Source organism: Haliotis asinina, chromosome 2 (genome assembly GCF_037392515.1).
Source record: "Haliotis asinina isolate JCU_RB_2024 chromosome 2, JCU_Hal_asi_v2, whole genome shotgun sequence".
Lineage (NCBI taxonomy): Eukaryota > Metazoa > Mollusca > Gastropoda > Lepetellida > Haliotidae > Haliotis > Haliotis asinina.
In genome coordinates this window covers 16,148,242-16,173,407 of record NC_090281.1, presented here as the reverse complement: position 1 = coordinate 16,173,407, position 25,166 = coordinate 16,148,242, and the positions used below count along the sequence as shown (strand labels likewise).

At 42.5% G+C, this 25,166-nt stretch overlaps 1 protein-coding gene across 1 annotated transcript; it reads right to left on the bottom strand.

Moving 5' to 3' along the window:
• Positions 1 to 873: 873 nt before the first annotated feature.
• On the bottom strand, positions 874 to 24,784 carry LOC137272296 (gigaxonin-like). Its single transcript, XM_067804660.1, has 8 exons — positions 24,613 to 24,784; positions 6,906 to 7,560; positions 5,495 to 5,595; positions 5,016 to 5,196; positions 3,993 to 4,108; positions 2,784 to 2,972; positions 2,035 to 2,151; positions 874 to 1,652 (listed from the first exon to the last, which is right to left on the bottom strand). The coding sequence occupies exons 2-8, from the start codon at positions 7,238 to 7,240 to the stop codon at positions 1,555 to 1,557; spliced, it is 1,137 nt and encodes a 378-aa protein (XP_067660761.1). The 5' UTR covers positions 7,241 to 7,560; positions 24,613 to 24,784; the 3' UTR covers positions 874 to 1,554.
• Positions 24,785 to 25,166: the final 382 nt, after the last annotated feature.

The window sequence follows — 25,166 nt, the reverse complement described above, 5'->3', positions numbered from 1 at the left end:
TTTCTCCTGTTTTAAGATAAATATGTCTTGTATGAGTTTGTGTGATGTTTTATAGGTGTCCATGTAATCAGAGAGAAAAATACACATTTTGTACTGAAACACCCAGGAAACCCACGGTCGGAAGATATAGTTACTTTTGCTTTAGAGCGAACACGCAACCATTCTCGACGTGTCATGATATAGGCCGTAGCCTTCTACACAGATGCTTTAAACAAGGTACAAACAACTTAATGGCACGTAAAATCACACAGCGCTGAGCTCATAATATGTTAGTGTGTGTGTGTGTGTGTGTGTGTGTGTGTACAAAAAATTATATCTGTACCAGATCTTCAGATTTTTGTCTTTTGTATGTGTTTGTACATATAAATGCAAAGACAGCTGTGAGATAACTCTCGGCGTGCGTGCGTGCGAGCATGCTTGTGCGCGCGTGAGCCCTTGTTTTGTGAACCGGTCGGAATAACGGTTTTATATCCGTGCATTTATTCCGTGTGTTTTATAATTATACGAATGAAGTCCGTCAATCACATACTGCAGCAGTCGTTATATTTCCGAGTTTGGCGCAATAGATTATCAGTATAACTGATATAACAAACAATATTCTCAATGGGCAGAATATAGAAGGATGTCATAAAACTGCGACCATTAGGTTGCATGCAGGCCAGTTTTCTTCGTGTAAGCCCGTTAGGTTGCAAAGCTTTATGGTTAGATAGCATTGAGAGCTTACCCATCCTTTTTAGCTGCAATCGTGTCGTGTCCTGCCATGATGGATGATGTGCTACAGCAAACGTGAGGGTGTTATATACCAACTAACCATTACACACTGAAAATTCTAATACACGTGCCAGTACAATCCCCGCTGTGAATAAAAACATATACAGATGAATTTGATTTAATTATGACAACACATTCTGAGATCACATTACATTCAAGAGAAACTTGAATGTAATCAAGAGAAACTTCTCATTTACTGACGTAAAACGCTTCAATGAATTCTCTGATTTAGATTAGTTCTTTCAGAAATAAATCCTTTGGTCCGTCAACTCAACTGCTATGAGAACAGGATTTATATAATATGCCCATTCACGCTGTTTCATTCTTTTGGTGACGTTAGTGGATGTGAAATCTTGCCGTAACCTAGAAAGGAGAAAAGGGTGAGTCAGCCAACGAAGATTTAAGCTCAAGTCTGAGTACAAAACAATGGTTGAAGAAAGTTCAAAGTGTGACCCAAAGAACAGCCCATCTCCAAAAGACCCATAATGCATCGTATGTAGTTGCGGTCCTTATAATTCTCCACAGTCACTGTGTGAGCTACAGTCATTCAATGATGAGACCTGCTTGTACTTGGAACAACCAGGTTATGATATAAAACCATGTCGAGTACCAGCCGTGATTTTGGATTGGTCGGTGATAACTGTCGGCACAGTTAGAATTGAAATTTGTCACTATTCTTGAAACAGATCCCAACAGATGATCTGTCGTTCGTCACCACTCGCCCCTTTCAGTAACCTCGGCTTGTTCCGGAATAACACGAGTGTGGCCGAATGATGATCTGTGCTACCACAGCACCCACTTCAGTCTATTTGTCATCTTCCGTTCATTGACTGGGATCCTTGGCACTTCCAAAATAGCACAGACTACATTTGACATGTCCCCTGAAAGGAAACAAAGGTTAAGTAACATTTTAATTATAAGAAAAGAGCAATCCTTTAGAACTTTCATAATTTTGTCTCAAGGAAAATTTGTCAAACTTAAACGTGTACAACACCCAGCATATAAACCGGTTAACAGTCTATATAGACAGTTTTTGTCCACATCCAAGACTGCAACTTAACGCAATGCAGCCAACTAGTGTTTACAAATACTTGGTCTCAGTAGTAAGTTTCTGACATAATGATAATGCTAGTTAACGCAGAAGCACCGAAGTCCCATAAAACTAAAATTAGTTATGCAATAATAGAATTTTAATTTTGTCTCAGCTTACATTCTGTACAATGTAAGGTGGTTTCCAGGCGAGTAGTGTCCATGTTACTTTACCTTTCCGGAAGCGGAAGTCTTCTTCCCATTCTCCGGTTTCCGTGTTGTAAAACTCACATACGTTGACAGGTTGTCCTGTCTCCAGACAACTTCCTCCTACTACAAATAACTTCTTGCCTGTGTGGAACAAAATATAATGCCTGGAACAACACATGGAGACATTCAAAATGCTGATTTTACCACGGGAGTCAACTGAGGTTGACGGAAACTGAGGCCAGCAAGGGTGTCCTTTACTTACAAGTAATGCATGTTTTATAGTTCTAGTCCACTGAGATACCGTTAAACATGGATGAAGTCAGACACATCATGTGTGAGTGGGTGATTATGGTTCTACGCCGCTCTTTAGTATATGCCAGAAATATCGGGATTGGGAGACATTAAGGAAAATAAAAGAAGACTACCTATCAAGTCAAGATCAAGTGCCATCATGGTTTGTCCCCTCTAAGGATTGAAGAACGGACCTGCTGACGTGATAATATTATTACGGTTGATAGTTTTGTTGTATAGTCGCCCTCAACAATATTCTGTGCGTAAATCGAGTTTGGACCAGGCAAGCAAGTGAACAACAGCATAAACATCGATCATGAGGATAAAATGCCATGTGTCAACCAAGTGAGCGAGTCTGACCACCATATCCCGTTAGTTGCCTCTTACGACAAGTATGGGTTGTTGGCGACCAATTCTAACCCGGACCTTCACGGATCACTTGCATAAAGGAGTTGGTAGACTGGCAGAGCATGAGAGAGTACCTATAGTTGCTGTGCCGTGGCTGTGGCGGGCATGGTTCATATTTGGCAGGTGGAATTCCCAGGGGCTGATCACGTCGTCTCTAATGGTGCCATCGCTGAGGGAGATGTTGGTCGTGAAGGAGAAAATGCGCCGCTGGGTGGAATAATCTGGTTTGTCCGGGCACTTCCTGTCTACTCGGGACGTCACGCCTGCAAGAGCCCAAGTATTGTGTAAAACGACTCTTACAATTAGGACGTCTGTTTGTCATAAAACCTAAATATGCGTTTTTGAACCATGATGTATTTAGTGGTTAGCTGAATGGAACATTTCCATTCCGTAAGGTTGGTGTCATTGGTAAAAGAATGAAAGATGTAAAGATTCATAAGGTATACAGATGTTAAGAATGTGTGGTATGCTTCATGCAAATTCTAAACCATCTCAAAATTGTTATCAATATAGAACGTCAGAGCACACTTTGTATAAAACCCATGGTTCTTTGTGTTAAGGCAAAGATCGCAAACTGAATACATGAGAATATCACAATATAGAACAAACTTTACAAGCATGCCAACCGTACGATTCTGTATCGAAAGGTCGCACTCACGAAACAGAAAACGTTTTATCCATAAAGTTTGTTCTGTATAGTACTTCCCAACTTCTGCAAAGCCACTCAGGGACGTTATGAACATACGAAACTTTTTATATCCCCCGAACGATCAAATGCTTTTTGTAAGGTCAAGATTCTTGCCCTGACCACTAGCCGTAGAACCACTGCTGGCAACGGTGCAGAACCCAAAGCTGGTTTTAACTGACAAGATAATGTTCCGTAATTCTGAACCAGATAACCCTGTGATCAGTCTGAGTAAACTTGCTACTGCATAGCAGTGTAACGAATAATACTGAGCCTAGGTTTACTTGGACTGCCTTGTGATTGACACAAGGAAGGTCGATGACATGTAGTCAACAATCCAAGCCACCCGATCAGTGTTAGTCGCCGGTTTGAACAAGGATCGGTACATTGGAACATGTATGCTGATTCGACTGGAATTGTTCAGATACTGACTTATAGTTTTACACCGCTTTAGCAATATATTAGCAATATCAAGTCGGGGAATAGCAGAAATGGGCTTCACACATTGTACCCATGTCTGGAATCGAACCCGGGCCTTCGGTGTAACGAGCGAACGCTTTAACCACTTGGCTACCCCACGCCCCAATCAGATACTGACCTCCGATGAAGTAGAATGTGTTGTTCAGGGTGGCTATCGTGAACCTGTCCAGTGAACAGGGCAGTGTGTGGGGATAGTGCTCGTCCAGCTCCCGCCATGTATGCTCCTCGTATACCCTATAACAGTACATACGGCTGGCGTGCTATAGACGTTATTCACCTGTGGTCAATAATAAGATTAACGGTATGGCTTCATGCAGCATTGAATGTAAGATCGGAATGTCTCTCAGTAAACCCTAAAGTGTCTGTTACGTGATGTCACTGGATTAAAGGATTTAGATCCAGAAGGTAAAACAGGAAGGGAAAATAGGAAGTCAGAGGTGGATGTGCTGTCTTTGAAGCATGACTGTTCTTCTGCGTCGAATTAATGTGAATGATTGACTTTATTCGTTGATGAGGCCACAGAGAGAATAACATATCGGAGTATTGCAAGCGCCTGTAAAATCGCAAATACAGATGGCACTTGACAACAGACAATAGGGGCAATGGCTGTCAATGGCAAAACTTCAACCTGCGACGTGATCATGGTAAAGGAAACCTATTTCGCGATTTAAATGCAAGAAATGTGTAACAAGAATAGCTGTTATTTAATTATATGTGACGTAACAGATGCCGTTTAAACTTGTTGAGAGGAGGACATTCCCAGAAATAGTTTTGGATAAGATGTTTTCTAGGGTGAAGTGGAACAGTTTCTATCACAGGAATAACACAAAGAGGACACAATTGCTGATCTCTTGATAGTCCTAATTTACGACCATTTTCAGTCATTAGATATTGGTTGGAGCACATGAGAGAGCACAGAGAATTTTCACTGTACACTTTCTCAGGAATGCTCGCGAGATAGCTTATCACTAATGATAACCGTCTTCGCTTGATCAAATTTGGACCTATGTATCTTGGTGCCATGACCAAACCCATGCCCTCTGGTTTTTGTCACACACTGTACGTTTCCGACAACACGCATGCACGCACTCGGGGGCAACATTTGTCGCTGCTCTCTCATGTACGTTTTGTCAGTACTTACCATAAATTATCGTGAGTTTTGTTGCCATGGTAACCGCCAGCGCAGTAAATCTCATTATTGTAAACCGCACACACGTGATTGGCGCGAGCAGCTACCAGCATTCCGGCCTTACACCACGTGTCTGTCTGTATGTCGTACACCTCGCAACTTCCGGTCACGCGACTGTCACTCTTCTCTCCACCTACAATGTAAACCGCGTCAAAAACACAGCAAACCAATACAAAAAATCCAACTACAAACAAACAAAAACAAAAAACCCGCAGTTTTTACAAAAAGGATATCTCATAAAGTAATCGTTCACGTTTATGTCTTCTATTAAAACCTTGACAAAACACCAGAGCTGCGTTATGTATATGCGAGTGTGTGTTGCGAGCGTGTGTATCCACTTTATTTAACATCGTTATGTAAACAGCACGCTTTCTTTTGGAACAGCGTCGTCTGGATTGACGAGGGTTTCCTGAAACTGAACACGAGTGTACCTGATACATATATCCTTCCGCCTTGTGCACAGATGCCACATTTTGCTCGCGCAATCATCATAGGGGCGCACTCCACCCATAATCCTTCCGCCGGGTCGTATCTGAGACAAAGAGATCACTACATGGGATGGAAGTGTCCTTCCAAACGTAACTTTTCTGTTCTGAACGTAGTTTACAGTTTACTGGGAAACAGATTAACTCATGGTGAAATTCAGTGATTTAACAGATTTGCTACCAGATCTGAAACCAACGTAATAAGGGTTACTGGGACAATCAGTTCATGTCCGAGGATTTATGCCAACCTGTAATCCATTTTGACGGGTGTATTCAAGTAATTTAATGAATCAGTAATTACAACAGTAGACGCCAACAAAACAAGCAAATTAACCAAATATACCAAACACCTTAGACATAACACTGGTTACAATTAATTATTATTTCTGGTATCCTGTATTTACCGGGGTATCTGTTTGCAGTTTATGTTTGGAAATACCTGATAACCCGGTCATGGCACACATGAACGAGGTGTTGGTGGATACGAAAATGTACGGTGAGCATATGTTTCAAAGGTATAGATTTGTATGACATATATGCCCGAAATATCTGCAAGCATACCTAAATCCGGCCATAGCGTGTATTTCCCACTGTATTTACGTATATTTCAATGGTGTACTATAAGGCTTAATAATTCTCAATATCCCCATCCCAAAATGTGTAGTTATTTACGATCTCCCTCAATGAACAGTCAGGCCGTGCATTCAGACTCGGCTTTCACTTTTGAATGTAATGGCCTACGATCCGTTATTAATAGAATATTGGCATGGCATTTTTCAAAATTACTCGTTACGTGTAGTGCAATGTCGTCTTTTAGTGTGCGTTAATTATTGTGGCGGTTCCATTGTGGTGCTGGAGATCGGCCAGTCACATGTATGCTAACATCGACCGGTGTAGATTATGGTAGATTCTTGTTTGATAGAGGTCATTCTACCTACGGGTGGTTGAAGACTATCACAATGACTGATTGTGAAGGTCTGGGAGTCATTTTAAAATGTCTGGGAGTCATTTTAAAATAATCAGAGTAGTAACAGTAATATATATATATATATATATATATTATTTAGTAATATATATATAATTATATATTATTTAGTAATATTCCAGCAATATCATGGCGGGAGACACCAGAAATGAACTTCACATATTGTACCATGTGCGGAGTCGAACCAGAATCATCGGCGCGACGAGCGAACGCTTTAACCATAACTTTACCGTACAGACCCGATACGCCAAGACATTGATTAAATGCCAATCAACCTTTTTCTGTTTATCGCGTATTAAATAATGCATACTTTAATATTTCGTTACGTTTGAGTATGTTTTTCAGACTAATACGCCGATAGTGTGCACTTACCTGAGAACTCTGTTGAGATGCTGTGCCCGACTTTTGTCGAAACCGCCCACGATGTACAGAAAGTTGTCAACGACCACCACGCCAAAGTTCATGATGTCCACAAGAGGTTTCCATACTTCAATATGTGTCCTGTACATGAGGATGTCACTCCTGTCGGGAGTGAGTAGGAGGTAGTGCACTTCCCCCGTGCCCCCACGATTCAGGACATACAGACGGGATTCACTGCCCCTCTCCCCTCCCCATACCCCATTCTCCGCCGAACCGTCGTCGTAAGAGGAGCTGGCGCTGGAGACGTCGTCAAGAGGGGAACCGTTGCTGACAACGTATTTGGCCATCACCTCAATAGTGTTAATGTGCGTTGTCGCGTTCAATGGTATAGATCTATCATCGTCATGACGTTTTTCTCTTAGGAACGTGAGTGTCCGCGCGGAATCTTATCCTAACACGATGTCTCTGACGACCAACACTACGTCGATATGCACCAAAACAACGTCGGTAGATATTGAAACGACGTCAGCGGAAACGGAACGACGTCATGGGAGCAAAACGACGTCGGTAGGAAACAAACCGACGTCAGTGGATCTTAAACGATGGTAGTCGGGGAAGGTGCTTCTTAGCCCTGCCCCATGCTGTCTTCATGAACAGCGTTTGCTGTCTGAAAATCAAACGGAAAGAATCAAACCGTGATAAATCCTCATCAAAATATATACTGATAGTGCGTGTGTGAAGCTCAGACATATCGGTCTTTGTAAGTAAGGCATGGAGAAGGAAACACTGTTTTGGTACCCCCTTGCAAGCTACAAGAATATTCCAACACAGCTGTCAAATAGTCCATTCAGATTCACAGAATCCTTTGTTTAAACAAATGCAAGATTACACCCGTTTAGAAAGTATTTAGTCATTCCAGTGTAATATATTCTGACGTCGTCATAATCAACTTGGAGACATCTCGGCAACGGATATTTAGTCAGTCTGCAGTATGATCCCGTCTCTGCCGGTGCACCCAGTGAATGCATTAATGTCGTTGAGAACAGAGCAGGTGCGTGCACAAACAACGCCCTCAGCGAATCAAATCCTACCACACTTCTTACGCTCTTCAAAGTAGTCACAAGTCAATAGATCCTGCATGCTCAGATCAGAAACTAATTGTATTTCGTATCCTTGTATGTATACTCAGTTTTGTACTTTCACATAGTTTGGAGAGTGTTTAGTTTCGGTACAACCTCTGTCTGGAGGGGGTTTAACTGCGATATTGAAAGTGATAAGTCCTAGTTGATATGATTCCAATGGCCAATCAAGACCATTTATTTCTTCAGTCTGCCATAATGTGGCGTGTTGAAGCACTGACTGATTTACAGGCGGTATTCACCGTGGTATGTGGGGGTAGTATTAATCACTCGGAGAGATAACACCGCTTGCAATATCTACACTATGAACTTCAGAAGCGGGTCGAGGATTTCCAGAATTAGGGGTGCATATAATACTCGAGAACGGAGGGCACAGATCTTTTGTAGGTGTCGGAAAAAGCTAGCCTTTGGTGGGGTTGGGTGAGATGAGGTGAGGTGGGATGGGTGGGTGGGTTGAGGGTGGTAGTTGATATTCTCATGGCAATGTTGTTAAGATTGTTCCAGTATGTTTCGGAATCGTGTATTTTTCTTCTGATAAAGTGGAAACAATATTTTACATGAAACACACACGACGCTCAACACATTCCTTGGTTTCCGAATCAACATGAGCAAACATTTCAAGGTTTCTGTTGTGTTGTACGGTCGTACCAACCTTTCACATTTGAACAAACTTTTTATGTAACCTCTTCTGGGAAATAATAATTTCACAAAACTCTATAGCTAAAAGATCATCAAATGATAACGCATATTTTGCCCCATAACTCATTTTGACAAGGTACACAGTATACATGAAGGTGCCCTACATAATAAGACAAAAGACTTATGTTTATGCACGCTGGCGAATATGTTCACAGCAATGTAAACTTTCTCTGAGAGCCGAGTAACGGAATCGGGTGGTCAGACTCGCTTATTTGGCTGACACGTGTCGTATCCGAACTGATGGTCCTGATTGCATAACGCTGCAGTCAAAATATTTCGCTGACATGACATCGGAAAGACATTATGATAAGTTCCAGTTCATTCTACCCGCGAGTGAAGATGCGGTTAGAATTGGTCTTCAGCAAACCCATGTTTGTCGTGAGAGACGACTAGGATCGACAGTGCTTGTCGTAATTATAACTCGATGACTTGGTTGACACATGTCATCGCATCCCCGAACGCAGATCGATGCTCGTGTTGTCGATCACTTGACTGACTGGTCCATACTCGATTATTTACAAATCGCTGGAATATTGCTGGAATGTTGCTGGAATATTGCTGATGGCGACGTTAAACAAAGCCACCAACCTTAGAACAGTGACTCTCTCAATTCTCCCAATTGAACTGGTCAGAATCGCTACTCTGACGCTTTCTTACCACTTCATATAAACGTGTCAAAACGACAAAGTAGTCTCGTTTAAGGTCTATTCACACTGCAAAGTCAGGTGTAATTATTAAACTCGGGACAAATTTTATTCACGTTTGTTTACGCCGAAAAGATAAGGATCTTAGCAAAACCATGTATATTAACATGCAAGATGGTGCACAGCAGTCTTATGAATAGTGACTCAAACATTAGATCGCCAGCTACCGACGGTTGTAAACAATATTGTATATATTTACACATGGCCTGCAGAGTATATTGTATATGACCCATGTTTGCACGAGGCTAGGAAGCCTCTCTTTACAACCCCAGTGTACACACATTAGGCCCACTGAGGGTGATAAAAGCTTCATAAAGCACGCCTGCCACACTACCTTGACCGAAACATTAACTCGGGTACAATGCACCTTGGTTGTGTGTGAACACCGAACCCTTAAACTTACATAAACAGTAATTGTTGTCATAGCAGATAACAGCATGGGGGCGAAAAGCGGCTGTATGCCCCAATTAGAGACAATGCACTTTTATCTGAATCGTATGGTTTTACTACCCGTGAAGATTCGGGTTAGAATAGGCTCTCTGCAATACTTGTAAGAGGCGACTAACGGGATCGGTTGGTCAGGTTTACTGACTTGGCTGACACGTCATCGTAGATCGATGCTCGTGATGTTCACCACTGGAATGTTTGGTTCAGACTCAATTATTTAAAGACTGCTGCTATATAGCTGGAACAATGCGCAGTTGAATACATTTACTAACCAAACTAAACTTTTAGCAATATTCCTGCAATATCACGGCGGGAGACACCAGAAATGGACTTCACGCATTACCAATGTACACACTGTACCCTGTTTGGGAAGTTGGAAGCAGAATATTGGATATATAAACCCAATATTCAAAACAGTTGAATACATATATTTGTACATTAATGCAGGTTAGCCGCGTGGGTAAAGCGTTTACTTGTGATGCCGGAAACTCTGGTTGCACCAAGCCTTGATCAGAACGATCACGGATGGTCCAAGTACCTAAACATAACTCCCTCCAGCATTCCGGCGGAAACCTTTACATCGCTGATAAATGACTAAGCGTGTGCCTCTGTCTTTATATAACTCGGCCTTTTGAGAGGAAAGTATGTAATACCAGTCCCTACAGGGAGCGATGGTGACAAACCCACGGACATAATGAGTGAGTGAGTGAGTTTAGTTTTACGTCGCACGTAGCAATATTCCAGCTATATGGCGGCGGTCTGTAAATAATCGAGTCTGGACCAGACAATCCAGTGATCAACAACATGAGCATCGATCTGCGCAATGGGGAACCGATGACGTGTCAACCAAGTCAGCTAGTCTGACCACCCGATCCCGTTAGTCGCCTCTTACGACAAGCATAGTCACATTTTATGGCAAGCATGGGTTGCTGAAGGCCTATTCTACCCCGGGACCTTCACGGGTCCCCACGGACATAATTCCGGGGTGTCACACCCTACGATGATAGTTCCTGGTTCCAAACACAAAACTCCAAGCCTTGCAGTGAATTATTTCTAGATACAAGTTATATTCGCACAAATCGATGTTGATCTCTGCATAATTCAGCACAGTCGACTCGTTTTTGCGTTTTCAAAGAAACCCGAACTCCAACACAAGTTGGGTATTCAACTGGTTAGAGCTTTTGCTCATCACGCCAGAAACTGGGTTGGATCCCACACGGGTGAACAATATGGAAGTCCATAGTGTCTCCCGCAGTTATTTTACTGGAATATTGCTAAAAGAGGCGTAAAAACAAACTCACTCAGTCACTGCAAGACTCGTTACGACACGGTTAAAACAGTCCCCCGGGGACTGGCATTAATTGTTTATGTGTAAAAATAATCCTCACTTATTTTGCATTCGTTGTCTTCACGCATGACTTCAGTGCTGTCTCTTGTGAACGTCTGTTGACGTCAGACAGCGCCAAGGGGATCTGACTCAAGACGTATCATACATAATATGTTGGAGAAGCTCGGGGGAGTAAGGGTGAGTAAGGGAACATATCAAAAGAAGAATATCACTGCCGTAAGTCTCGCTGTAATGGAGAGATGCGTCTGCTGCTATGTTCTAGATCACCATACCCTGAATGCGTTTTCTTTTTTAGTTTTGTTTGTTGTTTAACATTGCATTCAGCAAAATTCCAGCTGTATGACAGCATTTTGTAAATAATCTGTCTGGACCAGACAATCTACTTATGGGAATACGATGACATGTGTCAACCAAGTCAGCGAGCCTGACCAGCCCGTCCCATTTCTTAAAATTACGACTATATCCAAGTCGATCCTGTTAGTCGTCCCGCAAGACAAGCATGGGTTGCTGAAGACACGGGTAGAATGTGCTGGTAGTCCACCGTTGTATCTGAACTCATCATTATGTCCTTCTGACCTGCAACCCGTTGCTATGTCAGTGATATATTTATGAAAGCGACGTTATGCACTTATTACCACGCAGGAAATGTACGGGAGACGTGGATGAACGTTCACGTTGATCATGTCATGGCCGCCGCCTGTTTAAGTCAATTGAAACAACTAAGCAAACTAGAGATACCGATCGTTATGATAATTAAGAACTGTATGATCCCCAGGCAGTTGACATTGAAAATACGTTCCAGATTGAAATCCAATGATCGAGAGGTAAAAAAACAAAGCACCTTAGAGTAGCTGAGCCGGGTATTTTCGTTATACAATTATTAGCATAACTAATTAATTAACAATGCTGTCTAGGAGCTGTGGGTGGTAGGATGGTGGAGGAGTCTGTTTCGGATTTGATAACCAACTTTTATTCCAAATTCTGTCATGTTTGCTTCTGATCTTGTGATCGGATCTTGTGATCGGATCTTGTGATCGGATCTTGTGATCGGATCTTGTGATCGGATCTTGTGATGTGATATGATACCGGGATTATACAGTGACATGTGCTGAGACACGGGCCTGTTACAGCCGAGCTCATCTGGTTTAGCCGTTTTTAGAGGTGGCGTTCATATCTATCTGAAGGTCAATCCTATTAGTGTCTCTGATCAGTCGAACGGCTTAACATTGATATCCCGACAAAAACACACCCGAGACAATAAGTAAACAACTTGTGTTAAACACCGAATGATAGTGAGCTTAGATCAATATTTACTTGAGAAATTTATTGCTTTACTCACCGCTTAGTAACTGAATAAAGAAAGTCCTCCTACACTTAAAGCTTTATTTCAGTACACTACCGTACTCACCTAAACTCTATAGACCTTGACAAGCGGGGACAAGTATCCTAAAATATTCTCGATCAGTGGGAACAGGTGTTTATTATGTAAGGTGCGATGCCTTTGGTTTCTTTAAAAGACAGCTAGGGTTTTCGTATGAGATACATAATTTACCTTCGTCATATCTCCGTTCATTATCACTTGTTATTGGCCTGCGGTGAAATAATGTTTACCGAACTTCGTACCCGATTCTGCCAAATTATTCCTTTTTATGCTAAAGCATTTTAAAACAGAAATATGCCCAGTGTCTATAGGTGCCTGGTCTTTGGTCTGAGCGAAGAAGACAAGCGTCGGTCTTTGAATGACGTTAGTCTCGTTTTCATGCAAACGGTCTTATGTCACGTGTTTGTCCCGTTTTTTGTCCCGTTCATGTCTGATTTTATGTCAAATATGAATTCATTTCATGTCACGTTGCGGTCACGTGTCTTGACACCGATCTTTATGTTACGTTTGTGTCTGACGTCTTGTTACGTGGGGCCGTCGGGTAGACTTGTGGTTAAAGCGTCCGTTCGTCACGCTGAAGACCCAAGTTCCAGTCCTCATATGGGTTCAATGTGTGGAGCCCATTTCTTGTCTCCCCTGCCGTGATATTGATGGAATATTGCTGATAGCAGCGTAAAACTAAACTCACTCACTAACGCTTGTTACGTTGTTGTTAGTCGTAACATCAAGTTCGCATCAGCCACGGTTTTACAACGATGTGGCTAAATGTGAAGATATTTCGACAGAATGGTATTAAGGAAGCATGCCAGGTAAATATACTCACAGAATTATCTGTCGAGTTAAATTGTAACAAATGGTAAGACAACTACCAACATGGTCGAAGCTGCTGTACCATCACAATGACTGACTATCTGTGAATGACTAACTATATTTACAAATCAGATTAATTTTCGAATCCTTTGTAAATCTACACTTGTGCCGAACAAGAAAACCTGGTTGTTTTCTAAACATAATAAATAACAGAGGAGCACTGAATTGTCGCGGAGTCTGTGACTGATGAGACGAGGGGGTGAGGGCGAGCGTTGGTGTGACGTCCTGGCATGTAACAAGACAACTTTGCCAGGATACAGGATAGTACACTGCCTAACCAGCGAATGCCTTGTGCCATAAATCACGTGAAGATCTTCAGAGTAGCTGGGATAAGCTGCAGGGAGCCTTTGATCGCGGTCGTAAGTATGCTATAAATTCCACGCAGTGTTCAGAGCACTGTCAGTACAGCCAGACCAGTTAGTATTGTGTTGGTGTCACCATGGGTTATCGTACTGATATGTGTCGAGACCCTCTTTAATGAGGTGTTAGTCCATTTCAGATCGGACGCGAAAACACGTACGGCTATTGTGATCTGGTGTCAGTACAAGACCATTTTCCACAAAGTGCTCTTACTCTACGATTGTGGTAACCTTATGCTAACGTATGGGAGTTGGACCTAAGCTCGCTTTGAGAAACCTTGCCATGTAACCCAGAAATTCATGAGTCTACGGGCGAGTCTGTCATAGCAATACCGAAGTCTTGTCTCTGTCATGATTTCCGATGGCATGTGCCAACCAAGTCAGTGAGCCTGACCACCTGATCTCATTAGTCGCCTCATACGACAAGCATAGTCGCTTTTTTTGGCAAGCATGGTTTGCTCAAGGCCTCTTCTACCCTGATCTTCACGGGTCGGGATAAGCATGGGTTGCTCAAGACCTATTCTACCCCTGATCTTCACGGGTCGCGACAAGCATGGGTTACTCAAGACCTATTCTACCCCTGATCTTCACGGGTCGCGACAAGCATGGGTTGCTCAAGGCCTATTCTACCCCTGATCTTCACGGGTCCTCATTTCCTCTAGCTGCTGTTCAACACGACGTTTAACCGGACTCAGTCGTAAGCTCATTCTACCACGCACTTACCCATTAAAATGCACAAATCTATTGTCTGGTTAGGATTCGATGATTTAATTGCCACTACTGACAAAAAGCTGGAATATGTGAGGAACAATAAACTAACGCACAAATCGGACCTGTAGCAGATCGTATGACCGAACCCAGCTGTTGTATTTATTCCATGGATTCGACTATGCTTGGACATTTTAATTCGAAAATTCGACTTGTACATCTTTGTCGCTGACTTTCTGTGAGTGAGTACGTTTTTTCACTGCTTTTAGCAATATTCCAGCAATACCACGGCGGGGGACTCCAGAAATGTGCTTCACACTGTACCCATGTGGGTAATTGAACCAAGGTCTTCGGCGTGACGAACGAACACTTTAACCACTAGGCTACCCCAGTGCCCCCACACTGTTATGCGGTTTCCTGTTCCACAAAACAAAATGAACGCTTCCATCTGGAATGATGGCGACAGTAACGTGTCTGTACGTCATCGGTGGTTGTATCGACAAGTTGCATTGATCATGAGTATAGTGATGATTTATTCTGGCATAAACTGCGTTTGTTTCCTTGGGATTCGATCTTATCCTTATTGAGATTAGTATTCATTGATTTTCACTTCTCTGTGAAACTCTCGCTCTGAGTGTGGGTAGAGCGGCTTGATATATGGGACGTGGTTTACCATCCAGTCAACAATTCCCTTGCTAACCCTGCTCACCTACTCACCCGCTTGGTCACTCACTCACTAACTATACGGGCGGTGGGGTGGTCTTGTGGTTAAAGCCTTCGTTCGTCAAGCCGAAAACCGGCGGAAACCTTTACATCGCTGATAAATGAATAAGCTAAGCGTGTGCCTCTGTCTTTATATAACTCGGCCTTTTGAGAGGAAAGTATGTAATACCAGTCCCTACAGGGAGCGATGGTGACAAACCCACGGACATAATGAGTGAGTGAGTGAGTTTAGTTTTACGTCGCACGTAGCAATATTCCAGCTATATGGCGGCGGTCTGTAAATAATCGAGTCTGGACCAGACAATCCAGTGATCAACAACATGAGCATCGATCTGCGCAATGGGGAACCGATGACGTGTCAACCAAGTCAGCTAGTCTGACCACCCGATCCCGTTAGTCGCCTCTTACGACAAGCATAGTCACATTTTATGGCAAGCATGGGTTGCTGAAGGCCTATTCTACCCCGGGACCTTCACGGGTCCCCACGGACATAATTCCGGGGTGTCACACCCTACGATGATAGTTCCTGGTTCCAAACACAAAACTCCAAGCCTTGCAGTGAATTATTTCTAGATACAAGTTATATTCGCACAAATCGATGTTGATCTCTGCATAATTCAGCACAGTCGACTCGTTTTTGCGTTTTCAAAGAAACCCGAACTCCAACACAAGTTGGGTATTCAACTGGTTAGAGCTTTTGCTCATCACGCCAGAAACTGGGTTGGATCCCACACGGGTGAACAATATGGAAGTCCATAGTGTCTCCCGCAGTTATTTTACTGGAATATTGCTAAAAGAGGCGTAAAAACAAACTCACTCAGTCACTGCAAGACTCGTTACGACACGGTTAAAACAGTCCCCCGGGGACTGGCATTAATTGTTTATGTGTAAAAATAATCCTCACTTATTTTGCATTCGTTGTCTTCACGCATGACTTCAGTGCTGTCTCTTGTGAACGTCTGTTGACGTCAGACAGCGCCAAGGGGATCTGACTCAAGACGTATCATACATAATATGTTGGAGAAGCTCGGGGGAGTAAGGGTGAGTAAGGGAACATATCAAAAGAAGAATATCACTGCCGTAAGTCTCGCTGTAATGGAGAGATGCGTCTGCTGCTATGTTCTAGATCACCATACCCTGAATGCGTTTTCTTTTTTAGTTTTGTTTGTTGTTTAACATTGCATTCAGCAAAATTCCAGCTGTATGACAGCATTTTGTAAATAATCTGTCTGGACCAGACAATCTACTTATGGGAATACGATGACATGTGTCAACCAAGTCAGCGAGCCTGACCAGCCCGTCCCATTTCTTAAAATTACGACTATATCCAAGTCGATCCTGTTAGTCGTCCCGCAAGACAAGCATGGGTTGCTGAAGACACGGGTAGAATGTGCTGGTAGTCCACCGTTGTATCTGAACTCATCATTATGTCCTTCTGACCTGCAACCCGTTGCTATGTCAGTGATATATTTATGAAAGCGACGTTATGCACTTATTACCACGCAGGAAATGTACGGGAGACGTGGATGAACGTTCACGTTGATCATGTCATGGCCGCCGCCTGTTTAAGTCAATTGAAACAACTAAGCAAACTAGAGATACCGATCGTTATGATAATTAAGAACTGTATGATCCCCAGGCAGTTGACATTGAAAATACGTTCCAGATTGAAATCCAATGATCGAGGGGTAAAAAAACAAAGCACCTTAGAGTAGCTGAGCCGGGTATTTTCGTTATACAATTATTAGCATAACTAATTAATTAACAATGCTGTCTCGGAGCTGTGGGTGGTAGGATGGTGGAGGAGTCTGTTTCGGATTTGATAACCAACTTTTATTCCAAATTCTGTCATGTTTGCTTCTGATCTTGTGATCGGATCTTGTGATCGGATCTTGTGATCGGATCTTGTGATCGGATCTTGTGATCGGATCTTGTGATGTGATATGATACTGGGATTATACAGTGACATGTGCTGAGACACGGGCCTGTTACAGCCGAGCTCATCTGGTTTAGCCGTTTTTAGAGGTGGCGTTCATATCTATCTGAAGGTCAATCCTATTAGTGTCTCTGATCAGTCGAACGGCTTAACATTGATATCCCGACAAAAACACACCCGAGACAATAAGTAAACAACTTGAGTTAAACACCGAATGATAGTGAGCTTAGATCAATATTTACTTGAGAAATTTATTGCTTTACTCACCGCTTAGTAACTGAATAAAGAAAGTCCTCCTACACTTAAAGCTTTATTTCAGTACACTACCGTACTCACCTAAACTCTATAGACCTTGACAAGCGGGGACAAGTATCCTAAAATATTCTCGATCAGTGGGAACAGGTGTTTATTATGTAAGGTGCGATGCCTTTGGTTTCATTAAAAGACAGCTAGGGTTTTCGTATGAGATACATAATTTACCTTCGTCATATCTCCGTTCATTATCACTTGTTATTGGCCTGCTGTGAGATAATGTTTACCGAACTTCGTACCCGATTCTGCCAAATTATTCCTTTTTATGCTAAAGCATTTTAAAATAGGAATATGCCCAGTGTCTATAGGTGCCTGGTCTTTGGTCTGAGCGAAGAAGACAAGCGTCGGTCTTTGAATGACGTTAGTCTCGTTTTCATGCAAACGGTCTTATGTCACGTGTTTGTCCCGTTTTTTGTCCCGTTCATGTCTGATTTTATGTCAAATATGAATTTATTTCATGTCACGTTGCGGTCACGTGTCTCGACACCGATCTTTATGTTACGTTTGTGTCTGACGTCTTGTTACGTGGGGCCGTCGGGTAGACTTGTGGTTAAAGCGTCCGTTCGTCACGCTGAAGACCCAAGTTCCAGTCCTCATATGGGTTCAATGTGTGGAGCCCATTTCTTGTCTCCCCTGCCGTGATATTGATGGAATATTGCTGATAGCAGCGTAAAACTAAACTCACTCACTAACGCTTGTTACGTTGTTGTTAGTCGTAACATCAAGTTCGCATCAGCCACGGTTTTACAACGATGTGGCTAAATGTGAAGATATTTCGACAGAATGGTATTAAGGAAGCATGCCAGGTAAATATACTCACAGAATCTGTCGAGTTAAATTGTAACAAATGGTAAGACAACTACCAACATGGTCGAAGCTGCTGTACCATCACAATGACTGACTATCTATGAATGACTAACTATATTTACAAAACAGATTAATTTTCGAATCCTTTGTAAATCTACACTTGTGCCGAACAAGAAAACCTGGTTGTTTTCTCAACATAATAAATAACAGAGGAGCACTGAATTGTCGCGGAGTCTGTGACTGATGAGACGAGGGGGCGAGGCGAGCGTTGGTGTGACGTCCTGGCACGTAACAAGACAACTTTGCCAGGATACAGGATAGTACACTGCCTAACCAGCGAATACCTTGCGCCATAAATCACGTGAAGATCTTCAGAGTAGCTGGGATAAGTTGCAGGGAGCCTTTGATCGCGGTCGTAAGTATACTATAAATTCCACGCAGTGTTCAGAGCACTGTCAGTACAGCCAGACCAGTTAGTATTGTGTTGGTGTCACCATGGGTTATCGTACTGATATGTGTCGAGACCCTCTTTAATGAGGTGTTAGTCCATTTCAGATCGGACGCGAAAACACGTACGGCTATTGTGATCTGGTGTCAGTACAAGGCCATTTTCCACAAAGTGCTCTTACTCTACGATTGTGGTAACCCTATGCTAAAGTATTGGAGTTGGACCTAAGCTCGCTTTGAGAAACCTTGCTATGTAACCCAGAAATTCATGAGTCTACGGGCGAGTCTGTCATAGCAATACCGAAGTCTTGTCTCTGTCATGATTTCCGATGGCACGTGCCAACCAAGTCAGTGAGCCTGACCACCTGATCTCATTAGTCGCCTCATACGACAAGCATAGTCGCTTTTTTTTGGCAAGCATGGGTTGCTGAAGGCCTGTTCTACCCCTGATCTTCACGGGTCGCGACAAGCATGGGTTGCTCAAGACCTATTCTACCCCTGATCTTCACGGGTCGCATGGGTTGCTCAAGGCCTATTCTACCCCTGATCTTCACGGGTCGCGACAAGCACGGGTTGCTCAAGACCTATTCTACCCCTGATCTTCACGGGTCCTCATTTCCTCTAGCTGCTGTTCAACACGACGTTTAACCGGACTCAGTCGTAAGCTCATTCTACCACGCACTTACCCATTAAAATGCACAAATCTATTGTCTGGTTAAGATTCGATTTAATTGCCACTACTGACAAAAAGCTGGAATATGTGAGGAACAATAAACTAACGCACAAATCGGACATGTAGCAGATCGTATGACTGAACCCAGCTGTTGTATTTACTCAATGGATTCGACTATGCTTGGACATTTTAATTCGAATATTCGACTTGTACATCTTTGTCGCTGACTTTCTGTGAGTGAGTACGTTTTTTCACTGCTTTTATCAATATTCCAGCAATACCACGGCGGGGGACACCAGAAATGTGCTTCACACTGTACCCATGTGAGTAATTGAACCAAGGTCTTCGGCGTGACGAACGAACACTTTAACCACTAGGCTACCCCAGTGCCCCCACACTGTTATGCGGTTTCCTGTTCCACAAAACAAAATGAACGCTTCCATCTGGAATGATGGCGACAGTAACGTGTCTGTACGTCATCGGTGGTTGTATCGACAAGTTGCATTGATCATGAGTATAGTGATGATTTATTCTGGCATAAACTGCGTTTGTTTCCTTGGGATTCGATCTTATCCTTATTGAGATTAGTATTCATTGATTTTCACTTCTCTGTGAAACTCTCGCTCTGAGTGTGGGTAGAGCGGCTTGATATATGGGACGTGGTTTACCATCCAGTCAACAATTCCCTTGCTAACCCTGCTCACCTACTCACCCGCTTGGTCACTCACTCACTAACTATACGGGCGGTGGGGTGGCCTTGTGGTTAAAGCCTTCGTTCGTCAAGCCGAAAACCCGGGTTCGAGTTCCCCACATGGGTCCAACGAAGCCCATGTTTGATGTCCCCTGCCGTGATACTCACTCACTCACTCACTCACTCACTCACTCAATCAATCAATCAATCAATCGCTCACTCACTCAATCAATCAATCAATCAATCAATCAATCAATCAATCAATCAATCAATCAATCAATCAATCAATCAATCAATCAATCGCTCGCTCGCTCGCTCGCTCGCTCACTCACTTCTAGACTCAATCACAAACTATACGACCGGGTTATAATTGGCCTTCAGCAACCACATCTGTTGTAAGATGCTTATGTCTATGGTTCGACCATCTTTCTTTAAAAAGAAATTATTTCAACATCGTATCATCATCTGTACGCTCACTTCCTCCGTCACTTCCTCGCTCACTTCCTCCCTCCCACACCCACCAAGTATGCACAATGGATACAATGTTAAGGACCAGTCTGCTTTCATAAACAAGCTAATGCTTTTTCAAACCACTTCAAAGCGAAACGAAGCTATCAATCGACGCTGCTTTTCTAAGGAATAACTTATTGCCATAGAAATTATGGCTTAATCTGACTTTAATCGTCGCCTTAGTATAGTCATTGTGTTTTAATGTGACAATTAACAACTATAAATAGAGCACGGAGGGGGTTCGAAATGGTACCAAGTCAGTCCACTAATATCAATATGCGTTAGTTGACATTCCACACAACAGCTAAACAAAGCAAAATCCAGTTAGTGGAGTCAATTCGACAAAATAATCAAATGACTTTTTAGTGGCATTTTCGGAGACGGGAAGTGCAATATCGCCAAACGTTATGAATAATAACTCTTATATTTCGTGAGTGCGCCGTTTCCAGGCGGGTACCAGCACCGTTGTCAAGCAGACAAGTAGTTATCCATAAGGTTAGTGATAATACAATAATCAAATTACAGAAGTTTGCAGGTACCTATACTGTACTAAATGTAGTATATAAGAAGAGAAAGGTATATACATACCTTGCTGGAGACGCAACTGATGTAAGACGTGGCAAAATATGCCCTCACCAATTATGTCTTCAGCCAAACAGTGCACTCGAACTTGTCATATTACTGAATGCATTTACGTGTAAGATATACACTCCCACTGAACACTGTCGACTCACACGAATACGACTCAAAGTATTCCAGTATGTCTCTCTCCATCTCTCGCACAGACAGACACACGTGTATGCATACACCCATCCATACAGCCACTCTCTCTCTCTCACTCACACACATGCCTCCAGTCTCTCTCCAGAGCTAGAATGTTTTACACATGATATTTTGTACATCAAAGAACTGATTCAACACGCTTTTAACGTAGCTAGTGCCCCCCCTCCCCCCCATTAAGAGAAGTTAATTACGGCCCTCTCTCCTCTCTCTCTCTCTCACACACACGTATACACATGCACCCATTCTCTCTCTCCCATACTCTCTCGCACGCAGACACACACACACACACACACACACACACGTCGCTAGGTATGTGTCATCAGCCCGCTCCCACACGGGGGTCGTAACAAACAGTTCCTCCTTGAAAACTGTTTGTCAGGTGTTCATATTTAAGAATTGGGATCCATCAATTCGAGTTGTATGTGACGTTAAATTCAATATGAATAAAATTAATGATCATTTACGATGCAGGGTTCAAGCGGTTTGCACTCACATAAACCGTCTGTACTGCACGTCTACATTTTACCGGGGCGTTCCAAAAAACGTTATATCAAGGCTCAGTTTACATAGACACTGTGACGTTGGGTTGGTGAGATGTTGATATACTATGCATACGAACTGTAAAGGTGGAACTCAGGTGGGTAAACACTTCACATGCCAAACGTTAGTCAGTCATCTGAAGCAGATGTTACTCGCGATGTCCCACACTTGACAGGGAGAGTGGCCTCCCTTTAAGGTAAGCAATGTAGTTTTGGCACTGCGGCCAACTTCGAGAAAATTCCATTTTGGTCATGTGTTATAACATGTTATCTGCTAGAGATAATATGACAGCTGTAGGTAAACATATTACAGCGGATTGTATGAAACACACCTCGCAGACTTTGTTACATCCAATTTCTGAACACCTACTGTAGACACCTGGCAATATTTTCTAACCTCCAATTTCTAAACACCTACTGTAGACACCGCACAGTCTTCGTGACATCCAATCCCTAAACGCGTACTATATGCAAATCGCAGTGTTGGTAACATCCAGTCCCTAAACACGCACTATGTACACATCAAAGTGTTCGTAACATCATATCCGTAATAATGAACTATATACACCTCGAAGGGTTCGTAACATCATGTCCGTAATAATGTACTATATACACCTCGAAGTGTTCGTAACATCATATCCGTAATAATGTACTATATACACCTCGAAGTGTTCGTAACATCATATCCATAATAATATACTTTGTATACCTCGAAGTGTTCGTAACATCATGTCCGTAATAATATACTTTGTACACCTCGAAGTGTTCGTAACATCATATCTGTAATAATGTACTTTGTATACCTCGAAGTGTTCGTAACATCATGTCCGTAATAATATACTTTGTACACCTCGAAGTGTTCGTAACAACATATCCGTAATAATGTACTATTTACACCTCGAAGTGTTCGTAACAACATATCCGTAATAATGTACTATTTACACCTCGAGGTGTTCGTAACAACATATCCGTAATAATGTACTATTTACACCTCGAAGTGTTCGTAACAACATATCCGTAATAATGTACTTTGTACACCTCGAAGTGTTCGTAACAACATATCCGTAATAATGTACTATTTACACCTCGAAGTGTTCGTAACAACATATCCGTAATAATGTACTATTTACACCTCGAAGTGTTCGTAACATCATGTCCGTAATAATGTACTATATACAACTCGCAGTTTTTGTTTGTTTGTTTGTTTGTTTTTGTTTAACAGGAAATACATAACTGCTGTGACTTTGATTTCCACTGACAATACAAATTACGTAACATGCGTGTCATTGACTTATCATCATTTCTATGATGGCATCATTATACAGTATTCCAGCTTTAGTCGTATTATGACGTCCGGGTTCTTTTAATCAATAGACAGCTCGATAACTGCAAAGCATCCAGTTTATCTAAAACAATTCGTTGGGTCAGATTTGCACTGGTCACGATGGAAATATTGCAGGAAATGTAAGAAGATTGTGTTTATGATGTTTCAGCGAGAGAGTCATTCGGAAAATACGGATGAATAAACGGGCGTCTTTGTTGGTTATGACACTGACTCTACCCGGAAAACTGTTCCATGAAATGCACGACAAGTTAATAATACTTCAGAAAAATATATTACCAAACAGAATATTTTTTGACCTTTAGTACAATTTCTTTTGATTATAGGTTTCAATAAAGAAATTATTTTACTTAGCAGTCGTTATCATTCACTGAACAAAATCCTCCCCAAAGCCCCGTACAACCCCATTCCCCCCGGCAGCAGAGCGGACGTACAAGTACAAGACTTGTTCAAAGTGACATCAAAGACAGGTCACTTGTTGCACATGCTCGTGATTATACATATTCTCAGAAGAGGAATAAGTGGAGCTAGACTAATACATAGTCTCTGGATGCTTACAGTTTTGATAGGAACAAATAAACCCATTTAGATTCAAAGGGGCCCATGCGAGTTGGAGGTCGGACATGAGAAATTTAGACTTGCTTCTTTTAGACTTTAGGGGTGCAGGGACTGTGAGACAGACTAAGGTGGCACGAGTAGCCTATGTATGATTCGCTGTACAGAGATGCAGTCCTTAGGCTTGCGAGGATCCTTGATTATGGGTTCGTTTCTAGAAAAGGGGAGAAGGGGAGAGAAAGACAAATGAAGTGAAGAGAGAAAGAGGTCCAAGATTAAGTTTGGACTGTGATGTTTCACACATCATGTCAGTCACAGGGCCTTTCTGGTCGACATACTGCCAGGTCCCAATGATGTTAAGTCAAACTAATTATATCATTTACGGTACAAACTGCCGACATCTAACTATCAAATGATCTTAATGACTAATTGCTTTCTATATTTATATAACCTTTGCTCGACTACGCTGAACATTGTACATTGCTCTGGCTACAAAGACGAGCTTGTTGTTGAAGTAGCCGGCTGTTCGACTCTTTGCAACATAAATCATCCACACATACCTGGGTTGTCAATGGCGAGACTACGACACTTTCACTATTCCCATGTATACAACACCACACAACACTCCATGCATGCCTAACACAGCTATACATAATAGCCTTGGGATATTCAGCACAATATCAGCATATTTTACGACGACGAATTACGGGCACCTGTTTCAGCGAAAAATTCCAAAATCTACTCACTTGGTCACCGATTCCCCACTGTTTTCCAGAAGCAAGATGTGAAAGTCGCGACCGTTGCCGTTGTGGTGTGTTATCGCCGCCGCGACACAAGTTCCTGGACTCCCACTCAGTGAATGAAGTCGACCCTCTGTGACAGAACTCAACAGACGGTGTTTTGTATTGACATTGTGCTGCTGACGGACATGACAGACTGGGGTAGACTCGCGTGAGTAAAGTAAGTAGCTACATGGATAAAAGTGACAGCATGGCAGCGATCGGACTGGGGTAGACCTTGTGTGACTGGAGTAAGTGGTAGAATGGATAAACTTTCGCCGCAACCCGCTACATTTCTCAGAAGCGTGAACTTTGTGTATGGGTGGTTTGTTTTGATTGTCAGTATTCAGGTTGTATGACGTCGATCTGTAATTAGCACGTCACAATCCGGTGACTGACACCATGAGCATAAATATGTGCCGACTGGATACGACGATAAGCGACAAAAGTGCCAGCGGGCCTTATCATGACCCCCAATATTAATGTGGTTACTTGTGTGTAAAGAAATACATGGGTTGTCG

Excerpts from the sequence above, each read along its gene's own strand:
- LOC137272296 (XM_067804660.1), bottom strand. The coding sequence starts at position 7,240 with ATGGCCAAATACGTTGTCAGCAACGGTTCCCCTCTTGACGACGTCTCC. Across the intron at positions 2,973-3,992 it reads CACATTCTACTTCATCGGAG|GCGTGACGTCCCGAGTAGAC; the intron begins GTCAGTATCTGA and ends GGGCTCTTGCAG. Across the intron at positions 2,152-2,783 it reads CCACGGCACAGCAACTATAG|GCAAGAAGTTATTTGTAGTA; the intron begins GTACTCTCTCAT and ends TGTTCCACACAG.